Here is a 26,193-nt window from a genome sequence, read left to right on the forward strand (position 1 = left end):
CACCACGCGATGCTTGGCTCCTTCAAGCCAATGACGCCACTCCTCGAATGCCCACTTCATGGCCAACAACTCTCGATTGCCAACATCATAATTGCGCTCAGCAGGTGAAAACTTTCTAGAAAAGAAGGCACATGGTTTCATCACCGAGCCATCAGAACTTCTTTGCGACAAAACAGCCCCTGCTCCAATCTCAGAAGCATCAACCTCAACCTGAAACGGAAGCGAAACATCTGGCTGGCACAACACAGGGGCAGAAGAAAAACGACGCTTCAACTCCTGAAAAGCTTCCACAGCCGCAGAAGACCAATTGATCACATCAGCACCCTTCTTGGTCAAATCAGTCAATGGTTTAGCAACACTAGAAAAATTACTGATGAAGCGACGATAAAAATTAGCAAAGCCCAGGAACTTTTGCAGACTCTTCACAGATGTTGGCTGAGTCCAATCATAAATGGCCTGGACTTTAACAGGGTCCATCTCGATAGTAGAAGGGGAAAAAATGAAACCCAAAAATGAAACCTTCTGAACTCCAAAGAGACACTTTGACCCCTTCACAAACAAAGAATTTGCACGAAGGACCTGGAACACCATTCTGACCTGCTTCACGTGAGACTCCCAATCATCCGAGAAGACCAAAATATCATCCAAATATACAATCAGGAATTTATCCAGGTACTCTCGGAAGATGTCATGCATAAAGGACTGAAATACTGATGGAGCATTGGAAAGCCCGAATGGCATAATCAGGTACTCAAAATGGCCCTCGGGCGTATTAAATGCTGTTTTCCATTCATCGCCCTGTTTAATACGCACAAGATTATACGCACCACGAAGATCTATCTTGGTGAACCAACTAGCTCCCTTAATCCGAGCAAATAAATCCGACAGCAGCGGCAAAGGGTACTGAAATTTGACTGTGATCTTATTAAGAAGGCGGTAATCAATACAAGGTCTCAAAGAACCATCCTTCTTGGCCACAAAAAAGAACCCTGCTCCCAATGGTGACGACGACTGCCGAATATGACCCTTCTCCAAGGATTCCTTTACAAAACTCCGCATAGCGGCGTGCTCTGGCACAGATAAATTGAACAGTCGGCCCTTAGGAAACTTAGTACCAGGAATCAAATTGATAGCACAATCGCAATCCCTATGAGGAGGTAGGGCACTGGATTTGGGCTCATCAAATACATCCCGGTAATCCGACAAAAACTCCGGGACTTCAGAAGGGGTGGATGACGAAATAGACAAAAATGGAACATCACCATATACCCCCTGACAACCCCAGCTGGACACAGACATAGATTTCCAATCCAATACTGGATTATGGACCTGTAGCCATGGCAACCCCAAAACGACCACATCATGCAGATTATGCAACACCAAAAAGCGAATATCCTCCTGATGTGCAGGAGCCATGCACATGGTCAATTGGGTCCAGTACTGAGGCTTATTCTTGGCCAAAGGCGTAGCATCAATTCCTCTCAATGGAATAGGATACTGCAAGGGCTCCAAGAAAAAACCACAGCGCCTAGCAAACTCCAAGTCCATCAAATTCAGAGCAGCGCCTGAATCCACAAATGCCATAACAGAATAGGATGACAAAGAGCAAATCAGAGTAACGGACAAAAGAAATTTCGACTGTACCGTACCAATGGTAGCAGACCTAGCGAAACGCTTAGTGCGCTTAGGACAATTGGAGATAGCATGAGTGGAATCACCACAGTAAAAACACAGCCCATTCCGACGTCTGTGTTCTTGCCGTGCAGCTCTGGTCAAAGTCCTATCACATTGCATAGGCTCAGGTCTATCCATATGTGCTGTTTGTTCATCCTTATGTTGTTGAGGGACATTGGGGAGCGATTCACATGATATTGCCGGTCATATCTCAACTTATTAATACAGCATATGGACCTTTAATTCTGGGTTACATCTAAAATGGCCGTGCGCATCGCGTTGTGACCAGCCGGGTACCGTCTGTGGATGGGCATCTTTATGCCCGGTGTGCACGCTATGGGATTCCCCTCCCGGCGCGTGAACGCTGTGCATAATGCGTTATCCTCAGACTAGGACTTGGCGGCCCCAATGCGCATGCGCCATCGCGATAGACTGCTTTTGGTCATGTGACCGGGATCGTCGGGTTATTTCAAGGTCCAGTCAGGGCCTTTGTTATATCCCCTTGAGAAAGCGGGCTTGCGTCGCCGCGAAATGCGCATCGGGGTACACAGTCCGACCCCTCTCCTCCCCACACATCCACAGATGAGCTCTGCTTATCAATGTTACCTGTTTTAGTACTGGGTACGGTGGGTTATTGACCTTCTAGTAAAGACATACTTATGATTATTTACTAGCTCACATTGTCTCCTATGTATTGACTTGGAGCCCATTGTTACCCTCTTATGATCAACTTGATATATGTATGGGATTTACCTGAGGTGTTGTTGGGTTTCACGGGGGGAGTGCGGGGGATTTATTTAACCTGCATTGGATTGGCACTATTTTTGTTATGATGTATTGAACTTTGAATCTTATATTTGGAATAATAAAATTACTGTTTTTAGTGCATAACATTGGGTACTCCTAGTCCTCCTTTTTTCTTTTTAGTTTATTGGAGTTGATATGGTTATTCCGGGGGTGGGTTTTACTATTTTCCCACCACCCTGGTTTGTAAATATGTACCTGGGATTTTTGTTATTACTTACATTTATTTTTAGATTAAACTTATAACCGGAAATATGCATTTTATTATTATTTTCTCAATTTCATTTATCTTATAAGCAATATGTAAATTATATATTTTGAAACCCTTTGAAACCAAAAGTTTGGACACACCTTGTCATTTAAAGATTTTTCTGTATTTTTATCACTATGAAAATTGTAAATTCACACTGAAGGCATTAAAACTATGAATTAACACATGTGGAATTATATACTCAACAAAAAAGTGTGAAACAACTGAAATATGTCTTATATTCTAGGTTCTTCAGAGTAGCCACCTTTTGCTTTGATGACTGCTTTCCACAATCTTGGTATTCTCCTGAGTCAGTCCGAAAAATTAGGAAAACTTTGAAAGTGTCCCGAAATGCAGTTGCAAAAACCATCAAGCGCTACAAAGAAACTGGCTGACATGGGGACCGCTCCAGCAAAGGAAGACCAAGAGTCACCTCTGCTTCTGAGGATAAGTTTATCCGAGTCACCAAACTCAGAAATCACAGGTTAACAGCAGCTCAGATTAGAGACCAGGTCAATGCCACACAGAGTTCTAGCAGCAGACACATCTCTACAACAACTGTTAAGAGGAGACTTTCTGCAGCAGGCCTTCATGGTAAAATAGCTGCTAGGAAACCACTGCTAAGGACAGGCAACAAGCAGAAGAGACTTGTTTGGGCTAAAGAGCACAAGGAATGGACATCAGACCAGTGGAAATCTGTGCTTTGGTCTGATGAGTCCAAATTTGAGATCTTTGGTTCCAACCACCGTGTCTTTGTGCGATGTAGAAAAGGTGAACAGATGGACTCTACATGCCTGGTTCCCACCGTGAAGCATGGAGGAGGAGGTGTGATGGTGCTTTTCTGGTGACACTGTTGGGGATTTATTCAAAATTGAAGGCATAGTGAACCAGCATTGCTAACACAGCATCTTGCAGCGGCATGCTATTCCATCCGGTTTGCGTTTAGTTGGACCATCATTTCTTTTTAAACAGGACAATGACCCCAAACACACCTCCAGGCTGTGTAAGGGCTATTTGACCAAGAAGGATAGTGATAGGGTGCTACGCCAGATGACCTGGCCTCCACAATCACCAGACCTTAACCCAATCAAGATGGTTTGGGGTGAGCTGGACCGCAAAGTGAAGGCAAAAGGGCCAACAAGTGCTAAGCATCTCTGGGAACTCCTTCAAGATTGTTGGAAGACCATTTCTGGTGACTACGTCTTAAAGCTCATCGAGAGAATGTCAAGAGTGTGCAAAGCAGTCATCAAAGCAAAGGTGGCTACTTTGAAGAACCTAGAATAAAATCAGTTGTTTCACACTTTTTTGTTAAGTATATAATTCCACATGTGTTAATTCATAGTTTTGATGCCTTGAGGCTGTGTGCACACGTTCAGGATTTTTCGTGTTTTTTTCGCTATAAATACGCATACATATGTATCCCGTCATTTATCATGCATTCCGCAATTTTTGTGCATATGTTGCGTTTTTTTTCCCGCGAAAAAAATGCATCGCAGTAAAAAAACATAGCATGTTCATTAATTTTGTGGATTTTTTGCAGATTTCCCACTATATTATTGCATTGGGAACTTCTGGAAAAAAAACGCAAAAAAAGCGCAAAAAACGTGAGAAAAACGCAAAAAAAAAAACCGCATGCGGATTTCTTTCAGAAAATGTCCGGTCTTGTTCAGGAAATTTCTGGAAGAAATCCTGACGTGTGCACATACCCTCAGTGTGAATGTACAATTTTCATAGTCATGAAAATACAGAAAAATCTTTAAATGAGAAGGTGTGTCCAAACTTTTGGTCTTTGCTGTATGGCTGCATTCTGTCACTTGTCATATGTTTTTTTTGTTCCGAGGAGGAAGTATAGTACTTTGAAATGCGTACACAATAGAAACCGCATATTATTCTAGTGTGGCCCTGGATTTACTGTTATCTACCTGCAGTGCAGATTTTCCCTCTTTCTTTCCTTTCCACATACTACTGGTTCGTGTGACCAATTGCACGTCAGCTGATACCGAAGTCATAACTACAGTCGTTAGCGGAGAACTTTGGGAAGCACTCATAGTACCAGAAAGCTGACCCTGCAGCTTGGACTGTGAAGATCTTAGCTTCTGGTATACCCTGGTCAAATCCTGGGCCATCTGGGTCAGATTCCGCACCTGTTCACAGCAGTGAACACGAACTGGATCCATTGGTGCAGAAAAAAGCAGAATAGGCCAGACATAGTGTGACACTACTATAGTCACCAATCATGGCAGGCTGTGAGGCAGGGTAGTCAAAAGTTCCAGGGTCAGATACCTATAGAGCACATAGAAAACTAAAAAGTGAAAAGATAAAAGTCAAAGTCAAGTCATGATCTGAGGTGAGAATACAAGGAAGATAGCGAATGAGAGCATAGGGGCTATGCAAATGAATGGTCAGGAAGAAGCCCAATGTCAACAGAGCACAGAAATACAAGGCAAATCTCTGAGCAGATGCTACATCTGGCAAAGGTCTGAGACTGACAGCTCATCTAAGTAACTATGTAGTCACCTGGAACAGAGAACACCTGAAAGAAGCTCAGCACCTCACAGACTCACATTTTACAGCTGAGCTGTCCATTAAACCACCGATAGCTCAGGACACCCCTGCACCAGATTGGATGACTGAGCTATCTGTTACCGTGTGCAAGACACACTGAGCAAAGAAATCGTGACACTCTGATATTTATTAAGCAGATGTTTATTAAGAGTTTATATCCGTGTAAAACATTTCCCACATTAAGAACATGAAAAAGACTTCTTCCCTGTGTGACTGCTCTGGTGCCTAAAAAGAGATGATTTCTTCACAAAACATTTCCCACATTCGGAACAGAAAAAAGGCTTCTCCCCTGTGTGAGTTCTCTGGTGCTTGACCAAATCCGATTTCTGGTTAAAACATTTTCCACATTCTAAACAAGAAAAAGGCCTTTCCCCTGTGTGAGTTCTCTGGTGTCTAACAAGATATGATTTCTGGTTAAAACATTTTCCACATTCTGAACATGAAAAAGGCTTTTCTCCTGTGTGAGTTTTCTGGTGCGTAACAAAATTTGATTTCTGTGCAAAATATTTCCCACATTCTGAACAAAAAAAAGGTTTCTCCCCTGTGTGAATTTTCTGGTGCACAACAAAATTTGATTTCTGTGCAAAATATTTCCCACATTCTGAACAAAAAAAAGGTTTCTCCCCTGTGTGAGTTCTTTGGTGCTTAAGAAAACCTGATTTCTTGTTAAAACGTTTCCCACATTCTGAACATGAAAAAGGTTTCTCCCCTGTGTGAGTTCTGTGGTGAACAACAAGATATGATTTTTGCTTAAAACGTTTACCACATTCTGAACAGGAAAATGGCTTTTCCCCAGTGTGAGATCTGTGGTGCTTAAGAAAAACTGATTTACGGTTAAAACATTTCCCACATTCTGAACAAGAAAATGGCTTCTCCCCTGTGTGAGTTCTCTGGTGAATAAGAAGATCTGATTTTTGGTTAAAACATTTACCACATTCTGAACAGGTAAAAGGCTTCTCGCCTGTGTGAGTTCTCTGGTGACTAACAAGATATGATTTCCATAAAAAACACTTTTCACATTCTGAACATGAAAATGGCTTCTCTGTGTGAGTTCTCTGGTGACTAACGAGATCTGAATTCTGGGTAAAACATTTCCCACACTTGAAACAAGAAAATCTATTCTCCAATGTGTGAATTTTTTGATGTTTAAGAATAGACTTTTCAAGAGAAAAATGATTGCCATATTCTGAATACGAAAATGGCTTCTTTACTTTAGGAGCAGTTTGTTTTTTAATGCTTATTTTCTGACTTTGAGTTTCCTTAGTAGTCGGTAATGAATCAAAAGACAGGTCCTGTTTCATAGGATCAGATGACAGATCTTTGTTGTGAAGGGATGATGGTATATCTGGAGTAATGGCATTCACTACAATTATATCCTGTGGTATCTCAAGATCATCCGATTTAAAAACTGAAGATGTCAGCTGACCCTCAGATCTCCTGGTACAGTCATCTGCCAAGAATGAGAATAAAATCAATTATTATTTTTTAATAAAATATCCTTTAACTTTTTCTTTTTGAACATTTCTACTTAAACTGTCTGTAAAAATGGCAAGTAATCTAAAAAAAATGAATTATTCACCGATAATGCCAGTTCACAGTCTAATAAAAAAAACTCAACATGAACCAGTAGAGCGGGGTGTTCAACTGTTAGTAGTAAGGGGGAGGTATGTCTCGTCAAAAAGAAATCTGACAGGTGCCCCGCCCACTATCAAATTGATATCAAATTGGTATCAAATTGATCTTATAGGGAATTAAATAGATATCGTACGGCTATCGTAGTGTATTAAAGGGAATAAAATAGATATTATACGTCGATCGTAGTGTATGAAAGTGTATTAAATTGATTACAGGCACGATTCCTACAAATTGATAACAAAGTGCGCTGTTTTATAAGCCGATTGATACGTTAATGAGAATTGTTTCCTTGTGCCTATTATTTTATAGGGCCAAGAATTATTCCAAAGTGAAACAAAGTGGGATTGATCCGATAATCAGAATTTGATTGTGCCTATTATTTTATAGGGACAATAATTATATAGGTTTTTGCTGCAGCTATTATTTATATAGGTTCTATTATGTATAGCGTCGATATTATGCTTTTATTGTCAATTTGATACGTTAAGGCCGCGGGTCTCTTAGTCACTCTTTCTTCTGGAAGCAAATCACAGGGAAACACCCCAGAAAATATTCGTTCTGTATAACAATCCTTCTTCATCAGCCTTGTAATTTGTATGGAGTCCATCATCAGTAGAAATCATAGAAGACTTCACGACGGTTATTAATTTCTAGAATAGATGAGTTCAGGGCATACACCACCATATTTACAGTGTGTGGCGTAGGAAGAGCAAAGCGTACTTCGGCATGTAGGTTACCTGTTTTAATGAGAGAGGTGTCCTCCAGGTTCTTGATCAGCTGATAAATCAAATGCAAAAATGTGAATATATCCATAGATTCTTCTCGATCAATCGCTGGAGCACAATCAGCCTTTTGTTTACCAGATATATGGGCGTGGGCCATATATTCTCTAACTGCTAGATCAATATTGAAAATGGGTTGATATGGCTGGGCCGGAATCTGCTGACCATCCAAAAATATAGCCGCATTATTCATGTTATAATGATGAAAGTTCAACGGGTTTTTATTATACGCTCTGCTGAGAGCTTCATTATCTACAAAACCCAATATAATCAAATGCGGAAGAGAACCTAAACAAAAGTTCTCATGATTGGAGATTCGTGTCCCTGCGGGAATGCTGTACACTTTCATGCATACCCTATCAATAGCGTATTTTGCTGTGGCATTTAACAGGGCTTGACTATGGCCTATCCGTACAGCCGGCGAAACTTGTACTCTCTTTACATAGAGAGAGGCTTGTAAAATCTGGATCTGTGGAAGCGCATGTAGCGCGAAACAGCTGTCATCCTTTAGACATCATGTTCTCCCTGTCCATGTCCTAATAAAGACTTGTTACAGCAGCGGACTTGGTGAGTGCTAGCTACTTTTTTTTCTTTCGTTTTTGGATTCAATGCACTTTTTTGGTTATGCACCCTAGTGCCCACACAACCAGGAGGAGGTAGAGGTACTAGTACAGCACTGAATAGCACGCTGATAGGTGATCGCATATGACAGCAGTGCGGGTATTTATATTTCTTCTTTTGGACCTTGTAAAATTTGTACTTTAAGCAGATCAGCTTCAGCCGACATCAGACAGAAAGAATCCTTATTTCATGTTAACTTGATCTTAAGGTCAATTCCGTTCAATAGAAGCTTCGGTTGATTAAATATATCAGCAAAAATCGGTCCTAAAAGATCAACAGGTCTAGAGGGAGCTACTGCGAGGGCTCTTTTATAGAATCCTGCATTTGTCCCATCCAGGGTTCAAACATTGTGATGGCCCACAGTGTCTTTATAAAATAATCCAGCAGTGAATTGGGACGATAACGTCTGCGAGTTGTAATTTAATAGTGTTTCAATGTAGGCTCTGTAGCTGTAGAGATTGTCAGACTGCGAGATGAGCCGGTCTCCCAGAGTAATATCAACCTGATTAAAAAGAGAAGCTAGAGTGGAATTTATAAGTGCTACACGGGCTCCATCAGCAATAGAAGAATTATCTTGTTTGACGACACGACAATTAATGTAGAGCAGAGTGTTGTTCAAATCATAATAATATTCACTGCGCCCCGATATGAAAAATTCCAACAGACCATTGTCAGACAGAGCTGCAATAGGTTGAACTTCTACAAAAAGATTTCTCGATACTTGTTTGCGTGGGGGGTACGTCAAATATATCCAGTTCAGATTTTGCGCACTCTACAGAAGAATCGTGTACGAAAGCCATGATTATTGCTTAGAAGATGTCTTCAACAGAACGTCTTATTCGTTTCTGACGGGCGCGTCTTGCGGTTGTAATTTTATTCATAAGAATAGGCGGAGTACGCCTTTTTCTTTTTTTCTGCTTCTTTCCAATGTAAACAATACCGTCACCTTCCTGGCAAGATGTGTTTAATCTATTCATTACGGACGTTGAGAGGGATGTAATGGCATCTTTAGCAATGTTTCTGATGGCCGTCTCCACGTGTGGTTTTACTAACTCTAGGCCTTTTCTGAAAAGGGGTACAGCTCTTCTAAAAAGACCTCTAAAAATGCCTGCAAGGCCGGCACCATACATGTATTCATTACCGCGAAATCCCTCTAAGCCATGACCCGACTGAGCAATATAGTAGTGGGCATAAATGGTTGGATCGCCGTATATCCTTTGAGACACCATTTTATCGTGTCATTCACGTCGTGGTTTAAAATGTAATCGCACAATTGTTTTCCCGTACTTGAATTTAACAGGGGTCGCCTGATCTGTCAAAATAGAGATGGTTACAGAATCAAAGTGTTGTTTGCATAGAGGTACATAATCTGGAATTGTGTACTGGAGGGTGATAATTTCAGAACTTTTTCCACTGACTTGAGCCGTTCTCAGAAGTTGCAGGTAGCTGTCTCCCACAAGTTGATGTTGAATTATATCTGTATACACATATAATGTATAAAATCCTGCTTTTATATCGGCATACGTCTTCTTTCTATCCAGCAGACTATTATCGTACATCTCAATATGAATCGGTAAGCCTAAAATATGCGACAATTTTTGACCTGGAGCAAACTGTATCGTGGGGGAATCCGATAGAGTGACGCTTCTCTTGACTTCATCGTAACGAAGTTTAAAACCATCGCTGGCAACCTTCAAAGAGTCAATACGCTCATTAATCGCTCTTATGAGATCCGTAATATTTGAATAATAGCCCGACTTTACAAAATCCTCCCTTAATACATCGCCTCGTTTATCAATAAAGAAATTGCCTTCATTCTGTTCAAACGTATACCATGTATGGGGATATTGAATTTCTGTGAGAGCTACCTCGTATGGTCCAGTTAAATGTACTGGTTTCGCCAGCTTTGTCTTATAACAGGATATGGAATTTTCTGGAAAATATGTAGATGAAGCATTACTTGGCAATGTAATAAAAAATGAAGCGGATTCCCTTCTTATATATCCGCCAGCTGGGAATCTTTTATCCAACTGTTAAATTTTTCCAGATATCCAACCCATTTGACCAGATAAACTGTCGAACCTCTGACACGTTTTTTTCTCAAAATCTTTTCTACTTTTTAGAGATGATTCTCATCCGTTGGTACTTTTTGTATCTCCTCCTTATAAAATGATCCCTCTACAGGTTTGCCACTCAAATCAGCAATTTTGTAAACCGGTATTTGGAATTTTTTGTCAATTCCGATAATCGTAAATATTTCATCAGTATATGTTTGCTCATAACCTTTGCAGAATGGATGTTTGTATCGTACTAGGCGGATATTATCTGAAATTTTTAAAGTCGGTTTAATTATTTTATTAGACATAATAGAGCTATAAATATTTCTCCATATTTGTAGCGAATTTTGCTTTGTGACATCAACCGGTCGGCACTGAATAGTGGAATGGTAAGTATGATTGTAGCTATGCACCAAATCCAGTAAAATATCAATGTACCTAAATATGTTATGTCTCGTAAGATAGCGCCACATACGGGTTTTTAATGTACGATTAAAGCGCTCCACCATAGCGGCCTTTACGGTATTGTTGGTAAAAAAATGATCATTATTATGCATATTACATAGTCGCTTGAGTGATGAATTTATAAATTCTTTGCCCCGATCCTTCTGCAATTCCAGTATGTGCTTATCATTTTGAAATATTAATTCGAATGATCTTGCTACAGCTGATCCAGTCTTGTTTGATAAGGCCACGCACCATGCATATCTCGATAGAGTATCAATTACAGTCAGGATGTATTTGACATTATCATTTTCCCTTGAATATTCAATCAAGCTTACGAGATCCGCTTACCACTGCTTATCTATATCTGAAACTATAATTTTATTTGTCTGAAATCTTTTTCTTACAGGCTTATGCAAAATCTACGTATCTTGGTTATTCAACCAATCAGCCACATCAGATTTCTTAATTTCATGGTGTTTGGTCTCTCTAAATAATTTGTCAATTCCTCCAAATGATCCGGGCGCCTTAGGTGTGAAATACTGATTCTTCAATATTTACCCATAGGAATCTGATCACCAACAATTGTTGAATTTTGAAGCTGATAAAAATACAGATGGTTTTCAAATTGTAAGTCATGTAAATCCTCGATATAAAAAGAATGCAGAATTTTTACTAAGCAGACTGTTACAGAACCAAAATATTACATCGTGGAATGACAAAAGTGAATTTATATTCAAAGGAACTGTAATTCCTGGCTCTAACATGCTGGATTTGGTGCGTAACACAACTCAGAGTCATGCAATGTCCAGGAAGAATTTCCCCTGGGGCTGGGATACGTTTATGCAGGCTATGGCTGAATTAAATGTGCCCTCCACCGTTGTGGGTAATTCCACTACTAGAGAACAATTTGATCGATTAAAAATTCCATTGAATGAAACTGATGGGGCATCTAAGCCACGAACTCTATTCACACCACGCCGTGAAATCCGTCCATTACATTCTACCCCAAAAGGTATCGCTCAAGGGCCAATGAGACTTAAAAAAAAAAAGAGTATCGCCGATACTACAATCCACGTGGCTCACTATGTAGCATTTATCATTTGTATTGCTATAAATTATTATGTAAGAAATATTATGTTTTCATCTATATGATTGTAATAGCGAGAGTTGAGTGATAATTAATTTGATTAAAATAAAAATAACTATTATCTGAAAAAAAGATTTGTTTAATTGCTCTGTATTGTAACTGATTGATTCTAATTGAACAATTAAATTTATTCATACGTCTTTATAAAACGTCATTGATTTTGTTCAATAAACATTATAACTTTTATCTGAAAACCACGTCTCTCGTTCTTTATTTTACTCCTTTTTAGCGTATCAAATTTACAATAAAAGCATAATATCGATGCTATACATAATAGAACCTATATAAATAATAGCTGCAGCAAAAACCTATATAATTATTGGCCCTATAAAATAATAGGCACAAGGAAACAATTCTCATTAACGTATCAATCGGCTTATAAAACAGCGCACTTTGTTATCAATTTGTAGGAATCGTGCCTGTAATCAATTTAATACACTTTCATACACTACGATCGACATATAATATCTATTTTATTCCCTTTAATACACTACGATAGCCGTATGATATCTATTTAATTCCCTATAAGATCAATTTGATATCACTTTGATATCAATTTGATATCAATTTGATAGTGGGCGGGGCACCTGTCAGATTTCTTTTTGACGAGACATACCTCCCCCTTACTACTACTGTTTATTCATTCTGCTTGCCAAAAATGGAATAAAAAGCCACTAAACAATGTTATGTTGGTGAAAATAAAACTAAAAACTTCTAGTTGTAGCACAAAAAAGAAGCCCCCATTCAGGTCCATCATCTGTCAGTGAAAAAAAAAGGTTTCCACATTATTTATGGCTTAAAGGTCCTTCAAAAGCAACATGGCTTCCATAATCCAATCCAGCAATATCCTTTCTCCCAAATCTTCCCCTCGCTTCTCAGCCTTTCGGTGTGCACAAACCACATTTAGGATCCTAAGTATTTGGCATTATAATAGTGAGAGGAACCCACTTAATTTACGGCCTGTATCTCCTGGAGCACAATCTGGGCACTATGTGTTGGTTAATAAAATTGCATATTTACAATTTTTACTCTCCAACGTCCACTGCGTGCTAATTTCCAGAAAGTATTAAAGACAGAAACATACTGTAATGTTAGAGTTGGCAGATTGCACTAAATAAAATATAAAATAAATTGCAATCGAACCACGGGTTCCACTGCACAGAGATGAACCTGCTCTTAGTGTGAACAATGACGGAACAAAACAGCGAGCGTTACCTAAACACACTTTGTTAACGCCACACAGAGTGATCAGAACACTGAGTACCAAGCTCAGTTACTTCACAGAGAGGTACTGCACTAAAAATGCTAAGTACTTTCGACTAACCTCTGCACTAATCTGTACCTCCCTCTCCCGACTCCAAGACTTCTCCCATGCTGCGCCAGTCATCTGGAATGCTCTACCGCAAGATATTAGGACCATTCACAATTTGCATATTTTTAAGCACTCCCTCAAAACACATTTGTTCAGAGCGGCCAATCATGTTCCCTAATCAAAGTCATTTTATTTTTGTGTGTGTGTAGCCCATTCACTACTTCCATCCATCCCCCATCCCCTGAAGATGGCTGGACCATCATTGTAAATACACACCTGTACTTTGTATCTCCCCCACCTCATTGTAGATTGTAAGCTATCACGAGCAGGGTCGTTTTATCTTGCTAATTATTGTATTGTTAACGTTGTTACTTATGACTGTTGGGTTTGAAGCTGTTAAACTGTAAAGCGCTGCGGAATATGTTGGCACTATATAAATAAAGATTATTGTTATTAATAATTACTATACCCTGTTAACATTGCAGGGATGTTAGCACGTGGATTGAGCTTGCTCTGCAAGTAAACCGCACATACGAATGAAGCAGAAGTTGTGCCAAGAGAATGAACTCTTATGACGCTAGGTACAATACCCTGTCGACTTCACTTGAGAGGAAGCATAAGGGTTGAGCTTGCTCTGCAACTGAACTGTGCTAACTGCCCACATGAATGAAACAGATGCTAAGCCAAGCGGTTATTTACCCCAGTCCTGAACATAATTTTAAACTTAAAACTAAAAACCTACACAAATGGGGACAGGGCTGGTGCTGTTTTTGCCCGTAGGGTTAAGAAAAGAGAGGCAAGATCCAGGACTGATCATCTAGTGGACCCCCAAGGGAAACCTATCAGAAACCCCAAGGAGATTGTTAATGAGTTTGCTAGATATTATACTCAACTTTATAATTTAGGGAAAGATCCTGATACACCCCAGCCCTCTCTAGCGGCAATTTTTCAGTACTTGCAAAGCATTAACTTACCTAAGGATTCCCAGGAACAACTGAATTTACTTAATACGCCCTTTACTAAAGAGGAAATTTAAAATAAATCCAACTCAAAATCCAAAAGAAACGAGGTATAAGTCATCACATTCATATGTAGAACCTCAGTATAAAATTCCTTTTTATTATTAAAAACAAGGCAACAACCCCACCTACAATAACTGACAAGAAAAAAACCAACAAAAAGAAAACAAAAAATGTGCTCAAACCGAATAAAAAGCAACTGATGGGGAAACCTATAGCACCCTATTAAAGGCACCTATACTGCCCCTGGCTGCGGAGGTAGACGCCCTAGGGGGAGCGTTATGGCGCCTCCGCTCAACGATGACTCTCCCTAAGGGCCCTAATAAACCCTACAGCCACTAGTGTAAGCCACTACCCAGACATTAAGGGGTCCTCTAGCACTATACAGATGACTACTATGCTAGGGATTACCTAGTTCCCCAACAGAAACAAGCTATATACAAACACATATGGCGATAGATATATATCAACTAGATAATAATTAATTCACAGCGGCCCGGAGATCATTAGCACATTGTGAATATGCATCAACCGGTTCAACCATTTGCATGGGCTATTGCTCAGAACAGTGTGGGTAAAAATCAAAATAGATACAGCCGGATCTACTCATTTCCATGCATGGACTGACACGTAAAACATGTGTCCCTGTTACCCTGCTCCGGTCTTACTATAACACTGTTAGTAATTTCCCACATATAGCCACAAACTCAGAGTATGGATACTCATCTGTGCCGCTGTGTTACAAGAGACACCATCTAAAGAACACGCCTCAACGCGTTTCGCCTATGCAGGCTCCTCAGGAGGCCAGATGCACCGATATCTTGTGTACCTATGCAGGCTCATCAGGAGGCCAGATGCACCGATATCTTGAGGAAATTTAAACCACCATTAGGTCCACCAAGGGTCATAAGGCTCCAGGTCCAGATGGGTTGCCAAATGAGTACTATGGTCAGTTTCGTTTCAAAAGATTCTATCTCCCTTTCTTCTGCGTTTGTATACATTATGGTGGGATAAAGAGACTATATCTAAAACTAACTTAGAAGCTACAATTTGTACTCTGCCAAAGCCAGGGAAATCTCCAACATTCCATGGCAACTTTAGGCCGATTGCACTACTAAACTGAGATGTAAAAATTTTCTCTAAGATGTTAGCTTTAAGATTACATAACGTTATACCCACATTAATCTCCCCGGATCAGGTTGGCTTTGTGGCGAGTCGGGAAACAAAGGACGGGACACGCAGAATTATTAACTTAATCAGAGTGGCGGAGCTCTGTAGACTCCCCAGGGCATTCCTGTCTTTGGATGCTGAAAAAGCCTTTCCCAGGGTGCACTGGGGATATCTTAGGAGTGTATTGATGAAGTTTGGTTTGGTGGGCCCCATATTCTCAGCGATCTGTGCCATGTATTCCAACCCCAATGCTAGGGTATCGTCGTCAGGATTGTCAAACTCATTTGCAATAACTAACTGAACACATCAGATTTGACCCCTGTCTCCCATCATCTTCTCTTTATGTATGGAGCGATTAGCTGAAAAAGTACGATCCTCTCCAACTATAATGGGCATTAAAGTTGGGCCAGTAATTCACAAAATTGGACTGTACGCGGATGATGTAATTATCTCGTGCACTAACTTAGAATCATCTTTTCCTGCCATTGTCACCACGTTAGAATAATTCACTAAAGTATCGTACTATAAACTTAATGCCACTAAATCATTAGTTTTTCCTGTTTTGGTTAAATTCGCGACTCGAGAATTATTAGAATGTAAATACCCTTTTAAATGGGTAGATGAGGGGATCCCATATTTAGGTATAGTTCTTACACATTCTAACCAGCTCATAGAGAGAAACTTCTCTAACTTTCTGAAAGAGACCAAATTCAAATTAGATTAATTTCATTCTGTTCCAGCGTCATGGATAGCCAGGATCAATATTTTTAAAATGATGGTGCTCCCTAAGATTCTATATCATCTTAGGTGTATCCCAGTTAGAGTTCCTATTAGATTTCTCTTGTCTCTTCAAAAAATTGCAAATCATTATATTTGGGCTCATAAAAGACCAAGGGTGGCCAGAAAGTTGATGTATTACTCGTATGATGCGAAAGGAATGGGAGTTCCCAACTTGATTAGGATGGCAGTTCTTGTTGGGGTAAGAGACTGGTGGTTAATAGATAATGCTCATAGGTGGCTACAGATTGAAGTATTTTATGCTAGTAGGGGCTCAACCTGGCTTACACTAGAAAGTGAGACTAGAAAACTTCGTATGCCCCATGTCTTCCGACGATGGCGGCTACTATAGACTATTGGAGACAAATAGCTTCGAAGTTATTAAAAATCCCCCTCACCGATGTGTCTTTGAAAGCTCTTGAGTCACATATCCCTTACATCAGTCTTCATAATTGGATCAATGCAGGTGTTGAAACTCTTCAGAACTTGCTTTATGATGCTCTCATCCTCGCCTTCGATCAATTGTCCTCAAAACATCCGGGTATATGATGTCTATTTTATCTGTATATGCAACTTAGACACTTGATTCATACATTACCAGAGTCATCATTTTTTAAGAATCCCTTGGACCATAGGACTAATGGGTATATTCTGAGACCGCAGTTGGGATCTAGGGGAATTTGCATTCTAAATAGTGCTTGGAAAACCCCGGTTGCTGATACTAAATTACCATACATGATTCGGTGGGAGGGGGAGCTGGGCATATCCCTGGACCCGGAGACATGGATGGACGATTTAAGAGAAGTGCAAAGAGTATCATCATGTCTAAATCACTTGGAACAGCTAAAAAGTGCACTTAAGGTGGTACCAATGTCCGGTGCGGTTAGCTCATTATGGACCTGACCAATCTCAGGCATGTTGGAAAGGTTGTGGGCAAAGGGGGACACTAGGACATATGAGGTGGTCATGTCCAGTTGTAGCTCAATTCTGGGTGGATATTGGTGATTTAATACGAGAGTTTCTTGGGGTGCAGTTGGTTTTGGAGTTCAACATGGGAGTCTTACACATTGGCATAGATAAAGTACCGCAGGTGCTTAGAGGCTCTTTTTTGCATATTTTGATTGCAGCCAGGTTAGCACTCGCAGCTAAGTGGAGGGGGACAGTTTTGCCATCCATAAAAGAGGTGATTAATACACATTGCCAATATGAATTGGCGTTGACTCAGTCCGCCTCAGCCAAAAAGAGAATTCAGTGTATATGGGATCCAAGCTAGATAGCCAAAGGTCAGCCCTTTTCCACTGAAGATACAAAACCTTATTTGGTCTTCTGAAACTTACATTAGTGGGATTATAACATCATGCTTTCTCCCGTGAGTTTCGTTATTATTGTGGGGTGGTGAAGAAGTTATGTTTTAATGAATGTATGTAAAATGTGTATTGGTGCCTATGGTATTTTGTCATTGTATGTGTTTATGGGATTTGTTTCCCCCTTTGTGTGCTCAAAATTTTTTTGAAAATTCAATAAAAATTATTGGTTTAAAAAAACCAAAACTAAATGGCGTTCCTGCCCTTCTTAACTCTGCCATATGTCCAGACAGTAGTGTATAACTGTATATAAGGTATTGTCAGATTCAAGAGAAGTTGGAAAATAATTTGTAAGATCCATCTTTTTGCTATTCCCCTTTGTGAAAATTAAAAAATTGGAGCTTATATTTCGTGAAGAATTTCAAAGTTATCATCACATAAAATGGCACAGATTTGAAAAACGGGGCCTGATTAGGATAAAAAAACTGGCTACGGGAAGAGGTTAAATCAGAGTATTTTGGACACTAATTACTGTAGTCTAAAACTGTGACTATAGACAATAACACATCTACTGAAACAATCAAACTCAACAGTCGTCATCAGTAAAAAATGAGTAGTGGTGAAACCTCTCTGGGGTAATTAGAGTATGGGTCTTGGTGGCTCTTACAATCTAAACTATCTCAAGGATCAATATTTTCTATCAGATGAGTTTCAAGAAGAAATATTAGATAGTCAAACATAACATTTCAGGGAGTTGCAGGGCCCCTAAGAGTTCTGACCAGAAGAAAAGAGTAGAGAAAGTATTAGTGCCCCCATTTCAGGAGAGATTGTGCAGTAATCTGAATTCCTTATGATCGAAAACATAATGGAATTTGACACGGACTGAATCCATGACACCAGAGCTCGAGCCATGCCAACACATCTCCTGCAGGTGTGAATAAATGTATATTACAGCCATCAGCTACACACAGCTTAGAGATATAACATGATACAGGTGTAATGGTTTTTGAATAGTTACCATGTATACTCGTGGTGTATAAGCAGAGTTTTTCGGCACATTTTTTTGTGCTGAAAATGCCTTCTTCGGCTTATACACAAGTTATGGACCCAGAAAGCTGGCGGGGGAGGGGGAGCAGCGGGTCACAGAGGCAGGAGCCGGTGGCTGTGGCTAAAGCATGTGCCGCTGCTGTAGTAATGCACAGTGCCAGCTGCAGCCACCAGCATCCAGCACACATCATACTCACCTACCGGCACGCCTTCGGTGCTGGCACTGCATCTTGTTGCGGCTGCCGTCGCCTGCAGCTCTTCCAGCCGAGCTATCACGTGGCACCGCTCATTAAGGTAATGAATATGCATGCCTCTCCACTCCCATAGGCGTGGCATGCATATTCATTACCTCAATGAGCAGGGCCATGTGATCGCTCGCCAGGAACAGCTGCTGGAAGCCGGAAAAAGATCCAGTGCCACCGAGAGAGCGCAGGCAGATAAATAGGATGTTTTTTTGTTTTGTTTTTTTTAACAGGAATCATATATTGGGATAAGGAGCCATGCACACCAGGACAGGGACTGGGGAGCCATGCACACCAGGACAGCGACTGGGGAACCATGCATTCCAGGACAGAGACTGGGGAGCCATGCATACCAGGACAGGGACTGGGGAGGCATGCACACCATTGACAGGGACTGGGGAGCCATGCACACCATTGACAGGGACTGGGGAGCCATGCACACCAGGACAGGGACTGGGGAGCCATGCACACCAGGACAGGGACTGAGGAGCCATGCACACCAGGACAGGGACTGGGAAGCAATGCACACCAGGAGAGGGACTGGGGAGCCATACACACCAGGACAGGGACTGGGGAGCCATGCACACCAGGACAGGGACTGGGGAGCCATGCATACAATGACAGGGACGGGGGAGCCATGCATACAATGACAGGGACAGGGGAGCCATGCATACAATGACAGGGACGGGGGAGCCATGCATACAATGACAGGGACAGGGGGGCCATGCATACCATGATAAGGATGAGGGAACAATGCATTTCTGGCTTAAACTCAGTCAATTAGCTTACCCAGTTTTTCGTGGCAAAAGTAGGTGCCTCGGCTTATACTCGGGTATATACAAGAATCGAAATTCTGTTCAGTCAGTTTTAAAACAATGAGAAAAGTCAGGATGAAGGGAAACTCTGTGGTTATTGTATAGAAATTCACACTTGACCCTCACTGCACATTTACTGTTGTCGATCATAAAAGTGAAGTTTGGCCAGAAAGACCTGGTCTTGTGGGGACCATATGATCACATTCAGCAGCACAGAAGGGAGAGAAGGGAGATTCATCCAATAAGATATCAGGGTTCTAGGAAGCCAACAGCATCATTACCCTCTTCTTTCTTGCAGAGGTCCATCATAACACTTTTTCTTCAAGTGATTTTCTAACTTCTACACATTCTACATACACTGTCATTTCGCTTTGTAGTTTACAGATCTGGGCAGGTAACGGTCAGTGGCTTTCACAATTTCACAAAGTAATTTCAAAGTTTTCGGATAAAGGAGAATATTGTTGTCTTAAGGCACAATGGTGATCACATGATTGTGATGTGGCCAGACTACACCATCGATAAAGCAGCCATAGCCGGTGACTGAGAATAATCTGTGACTCTCTCTGCATTAGGTGGTTACTACTCACCTGGGTAGTCATATGTAGGAATCTCCTCTTTACACCGCTCATCACCCCTCACATATGTCTCTGTAGTATTAATATGGGTCAGATCTTCACCCTGAAACAAATATTGTAAAAGTCACAGACAAATGGAGAAGTCACATCTATGCCCTCATCATCTCCCGCCTCGACTACTGTAACCTCCTGCTCTGTGGCCTCCCCTCTAACACTCTTGCACCCCTCCAATCTATTCTAAACTCTGCTTCCTGACTAATCCACCTGTCCCCCCGCTATTCCCCGGCCTCTCCCCTGTCAATCCCTTCACTGGCTCCCCATTACCCAGAGACTCCAGGTACAAAAGCCTAACCATGACATACAAAGCCATCCACAACCTGTCTCCTCCATACATCTGTGACTTCGTCTCCCAGTACTTTCCTGCACGCAACCTCCGATCCTCACAAGATCTCCTTCTCTACTCCCCTATTATCTCCTCTTCCCACAATCGCATACAAGATTTCTCACGCGCATCACCCCTACTCTGGAACTCTCTACCACAACATATCAGACTCTCAATTACCATCAAAACCTTCAAAAAGAAACTGAAGACCCATCTCTTCCGACAAGCCTACAACCTGCAGTAACCACCGATCGACCAAACCGCTGCACGACCAGCTCTATCCTCACCTATTGTATCCTCACCCATCCCTTGTAGATTGTGAGCCCTCGCTGGCAGGGTCCTCTCTCCTCCTGTACCAGTTGTGACTTGTATTGTTCAAGATTATTGTACATGTTTTTATTATGTATACCCCTCCTTACATGTAAAGCGCCATTGAATAAATGGCACTATAATAATAAATAATAATAATAATCTATGATCAGCTCTAATCTTGCCATCTCCGCCGTTCCATTACACAAGTATAAAGCATATAATACTGGTGGATAAAACAAGACTGAGCACAAGACCTTCACAGCCATCTACACATCATAGAGGAGATCTCATGACACCTTCTCTCCATCTACCTGATGATCCTGAGGAACACTGGGATCTTCTTGTTTACAGTCCTGTGGAAGAAGAGGACGGGGACATCTCTCTGATGTTGTCCTCTTACTGGATAGATCTGGAGGAAACATATACAGGGACTGAATTCATTCTTTACATACAGATAGTTATAGGCCGTGTGTTTTGCCCTGTCTATTACCTGGTGATGTGAGGGGCTGAGGAACCTCCATCATGACGTCTTTGTACAGATCTCTGTGTGCTTCTAAATACTCCCACTCCTCCATGGAGAAATAGATGGCAACATCCTGACACCTTATAGGAACCTGACACATACAATGATACAGTCATCCCCCCGATCCCTTCATAGTGTTACTGTATAATGTCCCAGCATTCCCAGCAGTGTCACCTCTCCAGTCAGCAGCTCAATCATCTTGTAGGTGAGGTCTAGGATCTTCTGGTCATTGATGTCCTCATGTATCAGGGGGTGAGGTGGAGGTCCTGTGATTGGGCTCAGGGGTCTTCCCCATCCCTCAGACACAGGGTCCTGACAGCGTTCACTAGAGGTCTTCTTCACTACGGTGTAATCCTGGTTATGGAGAGACACATTAATAAATCTCACTACAGACATTTCCAGAGTCCTCACCTCTCCAGTTCTGTCCATCTGTTATTCCCATAGATAAGAATGATGTAATGTGACGTCATCAGAATCTCTCACCTCTCCAGTAAGCCGGAAGAGGATCTCTAGGGTGAGGTGTAATATCCTCTCCACCATCTTGTCTCTGTCCATATCCATCCTTGATGGGTAAATCAGGAAAATTCTCTTATATAGAAGATCTTCACTGAGAGGATCCAATAGTGTAGAGACCTGAATGAGAAGATGAGACGATGTAATATCATAACAATCCTGTGTAATAATACAATTACTGGAGATAATTAGGGAAACATGAGGAGATTTATTATTTTACAGTATTTAGTTTTCTTCTTTACATCTACTAATAAATCCTATATATTTAGGCCACAGACAACAAGCAGTTTCTCCCTCGGAGTCGGCAGCTGAATACGTTTCTCATAGACTCATCTTCCATAACGCTAATTCTCGTCTCATTTACCGACACTGGAATCGGCATTAGCAATACTGCAGGAGATATTCATTACACGTGACAGGAGAAATAACTACTTCATGATGAGGACGACATCTTCATCTTCTACTACGGCTCTAGAAACAGATTTGTCCAGAGTCCGTCATTGACTCCATCACCACAGGCCGTCTATATGAAGGTTTCCATACAATACTGTGTAGAGGCCCCGTACTATAAGAGTAATACATGTTTCCTTGGTTCCCATCTTTCATAGTTGGGTCGTTTGTATCTATCAGCGGAAAAGGAACAAAACCATTGTAATTCTTCTAAGGAGACAACACAAACCCCCCCTAACTATAACATTTTATAACACCCCCACAATCTGTGACTCTTCAGGGTAAATCGCTCTCTCCCCATTGGATTAGAGCTGATACTATGAAGCTAAAGTGACTAAACAGACTTTCTGTCACCTCCATAAAGGGGCACTTTACCGTGTTTGTCAGAACTGTCCGAGGATTATAAGAGGTGATAGTTTTCCCCCAATTAGAGGGGACACCTGTGGATATTGGGGTCTTTAACTGCTACAGTTCTGGAGGGATTTACACGGTAAAGTGGTGGAATCGCTTTCTCCCAAAGGGTTAAATGGCGTCTGTAACTTCAGTGTCTTTCTATGAAGCTTCTTCTCTGAACTTTCTTCCTGTTTTCTGCCGTATTTCTATTACTCTCCGGAATCAGGAATGTATTAAGTCCTATAGAAACTGCGGAGAAAGAATCATTTCTAATTCTGTGTTTCCAGGGAATTGGCTGCGATATCCCCTGTGCAATATATTCCTAGTATTAATGCGCCAGTAATGGGGAATCTCCAGCACCTACCTCCACCCGCAGAGCCGCACTCCACATATATGGCTGCTCTGTGCGCACAGGACCTGTGATGAGGTCACAGGAGGGGAGGAGTCAGGGGTCACATGATCAGGGGCCTCAGTGAATGATATCGGGAGTGAAGACGCTACATGAAAACTTCTCCTCAGTCAGTGGTCTAAGGCAGGGCCGGCTCCAGGTTTTTGAGGGCCCCCGGGCGAAAGAGTCTCAGTGGGCCCCCCCTTTAACACATACCCCGATTCATGATCGCATATAAACACAGCCATGTAGTATATAGCAGCCCACGTAGTATATAGCAGCCCATGTAGTATATAGCAGCCCACGTAGCATATAGCAGCCCATGTAGTATATAGCACAGCCCACGTAGTATATAGCAGCGCAGCCCACGTAGTATATAGCAGCCCACGTAGTATATAGCAGCGCAGCCCACATAGTATATAGCAGCGCAGCCCACGTAGTATATAGCAGCGCAGCCCACGTAGTATATAGCAGCGCAGCCCACGTAGTATATAGCAGCGCAGCCCACGTAGTATATAGCAGCGCCACTCACTCAGGCACTGGTAGGACTAGGAGCTCCTCCTGAATCTGCCTCATAACTTCAGCAGCACGGCAGCCAGCCAGGCGCAGAGAGCAGAGCAGAGAACATGCACTCTCTCCACCCACAAACAATGTCACACTGGCTGCCTTCTCTTAACCCCTATGTGTGCCTGCCTGGCTGCACTGACTGAGTGAGAAGATGCTTGTGTCAGAGCTGGCACATAGGGGTTAAGAGAACGCAGCCAGCAGTGACTTTGTGGGCGGAGAGAGCATGTTATCTCCTGCTCTGCTCTCCCAGCTGTATCTATGACAGCGTGAGTGGGCCCCCCTCTCTCCCCAGGGCCCCGGCATTTGCCCGGTGCGCCGGGTGCTTACACCGGCCCTGGTCTAAGGGGTATCGTTTCTCCTTATGGAGAGTGAAATACCAGCTCTGGCTTGTCAAGGTAAGGAGGCTTATTCGCTGTGCAATGCTCCTCTGGGAAATTTAATATGCAAATTGCCTCTTCAGAGAAAAAGAGGACTTGAACTCTATAACGCCACCTGTTGGAAGTAGCGATCCTAAAAGTCACAATCAACCCTTTAACAAGTCTTGCAATATGACTTAGGATAAGAGCCAAATCAGTATCTCATTTCAATTTGGCTTTTATGCTATGTCATATTGCAAGACTTGTTAAAGGGTTGATTGTGACTTTTAGGATCGCTACTTCCAATAGGTGGCGCTATAGAGTTCAAGTCCTCTTTTTCTCTAAAGAGGCAATTTGCACATCCACAGTCAGTGACATTTCCGCCATTATTTCCCCTCACTACTGGCACAATTACCACCAGTCAGACAGCCTCTTTTCCCACGCAGTCAAATGAAAGCGTGAGCCCACAGCTGTGATTTAACCCCTTTCTGACATCGGACGTACTATCCCATCGAGGTGGGGTGGGCCCCTATGACCACGGACGAGATAGTACGTCCAGCGCGATCGGCGACGCTCACGGGGGGAGCGCGGCCGATCGCGGCCGGGTGTCAGCTGCCTATCGCAGCTGACATCCGGCACTATGTGCCAGGAGCAGTCACGGACCGCCCCCGGCACATTAAATCCCGGCACACAGCGATCAAAGATGATCGCGATGTGCCGGCGGTGCAGGGAAGCATCGCGCAGGGAGGGGGCTCCCTGCGGGCTTCCCTGAGCCCCCCGCAGCAACGCGATGTGATCTCGTTGCTGCGAGGGTCTTACCTCCCTCCCTGCCTGCTCCAGACCCGGATCCAAGATGGCCGCGGATCCGGGTCCTGCAGGGAGGGAGGTGGCTTCACAGAGCCTGCTCAGAGCAGGCACTGTGAAGGCTGCATTGCTCTAAGTCAGATCAGTGATCTGACAGAGTGCTGTGCACACTGTCAGATCACTGATCTGTGATGTCCCCCCCTGGGACAAAGTAAAAAAGTAAAAAAAAATTTTTCCAAATGTGTAAAAAAAAAAAATATTCCTAAATAATGAAAAAAAAAAAAAATATTCCCATAAATACATTTCTTTATCTAAATAAATAAAAAAAAACAATAAAAGTGCACATATTTAGTATCGCCGCGTCCGTAACGACCCAACCTATAAAACTGTCCCACTAGTTAACCCCTTCAGTAAACACCGTAAGAAAAAAAAAAAAAACGAGGCAAAAAACAACGCTTTATTATCATACCGCCGAACAAAAAGTGGAATAACTCGCGATCAAAAAGACAGATATAAATAACCATGGTACCGCTGAAAACGTCATCTTGTCCCGCAAAAAACGAGCCACCATACAGCATCATCAGCAAAAAAATAAAAAAGTTATAGTCCTGAGAATAAAGCGATGCAAAAATAATTATTTTTTCTATAAAATAGTTTTTATCGTATAAAAGCGCCAAAACCAAAAAAAATGATATAAATGAGGTGTCGCTGTAATCGTACTGACCTGAAGAATAAAACTGCTTCATCAATTTTACCAAACGCGGAAAGGTATAAACGCCTTCCCCAAAAGAAATTCATGAATAGCTGGTTTTTGGTCATTCTGTCTCACAAAAATCGGAATAAAAAGCGATCAAAAAATATCACGTGCCCAAAAATGTTACCAATAAAAACGTCAACTCGTCCCGCAAAAAATAAGACCTCACATGACTCTGTGGACCAAAATATGGAAAAATTATAGCTCTCAAAATGTGGTAATGCAAAAAATATTTTTTTGCAATAAAAAGTGTCTTTCAGTGTGTGACGGCTGCCAATCATAAAAATCCGCTAAAAAACCCACTATAAAAGTAAATCAAACGCCCCTTCATCACCCCCTTAGTTAGGGAAAAATTAAAAAAATGTATTTCCATTTTCCCATTAGGGCTAGGGTTAGGGCTAGGGTTAGGGCTTGGGTTAGGGCTAGGGTTAGGGCTAGGGTTAGGGCTAGGGTTAGGGCTAGGGCTAGAGTTAGTGTTAGGGCTAGGTTTAGGGTTAGGGCTAGGGTT

The 26,193-nt window shown here is 41.8% G+C and overlaps 1 protein-coding gene across 1 annotated transcript in view; it reads right to left on the reverse strand.

Moving 5' to 3' along the window:
• The window catches only part of LOC138663592 (zinc finger protein 605-like), an 89,305-nt gene extending 65,783 nt beyond the window's left edge, over nucleotides 1-23,522 (reverse strand). The window contains exons 1-7 of the mRNA XM_069749852.1: nucleotides 23,181-23,522; nucleotides 21,944-22,093; nucleotides 21,635-21,814; nucleotides 21,428-21,551; nucleotides 21,249-21,346; nucleotides 20,256-20,346; nucleotides 5,508-6,743 (exon numbers count right to left, since the gene is read on the reverse strand). Coding sequence (XP_069605953.1) covers nucleotides 5,508-6,743; nucleotides 20,256-20,346; nucleotides 21,249-21,346; nucleotides 21,428-21,551; nucleotides 21,635-21,814; nucleotides 21,944-22,093; nucleotides 23,181-23,207 — 1,906 coding nt within the window. The 5' untranslated portion in view covers nucleotides 23,208-23,522. The remainder of the gene's footprint in view (nucleotides 1-5,507; nucleotides 6,744-20,255; nucleotides 20,347-21,248; nucleotides 21,347-21,427; nucleotides 21,552-21,634; nucleotides 21,815-21,943; nucleotides 22,094-23,180) is intronic.
• Nucleotides 23,523-26,193: the final 2,671 nt, after the last annotated feature.

The sequence above is a fragment of the Ranitomeya imitator genome, chromosome 2 (genome assembly GCF_032444005.1).
Source record: "Ranitomeya imitator isolate aRanImi1 chromosome 2, aRanImi1.pri, whole genome shotgun sequence".
NCBI classification, from domain to species: Eukaryota; Metazoa; Chordata; class Amphibia; order Anura; family Dendrobatidae; genus Ranitomeya; species Ranitomeya imitator.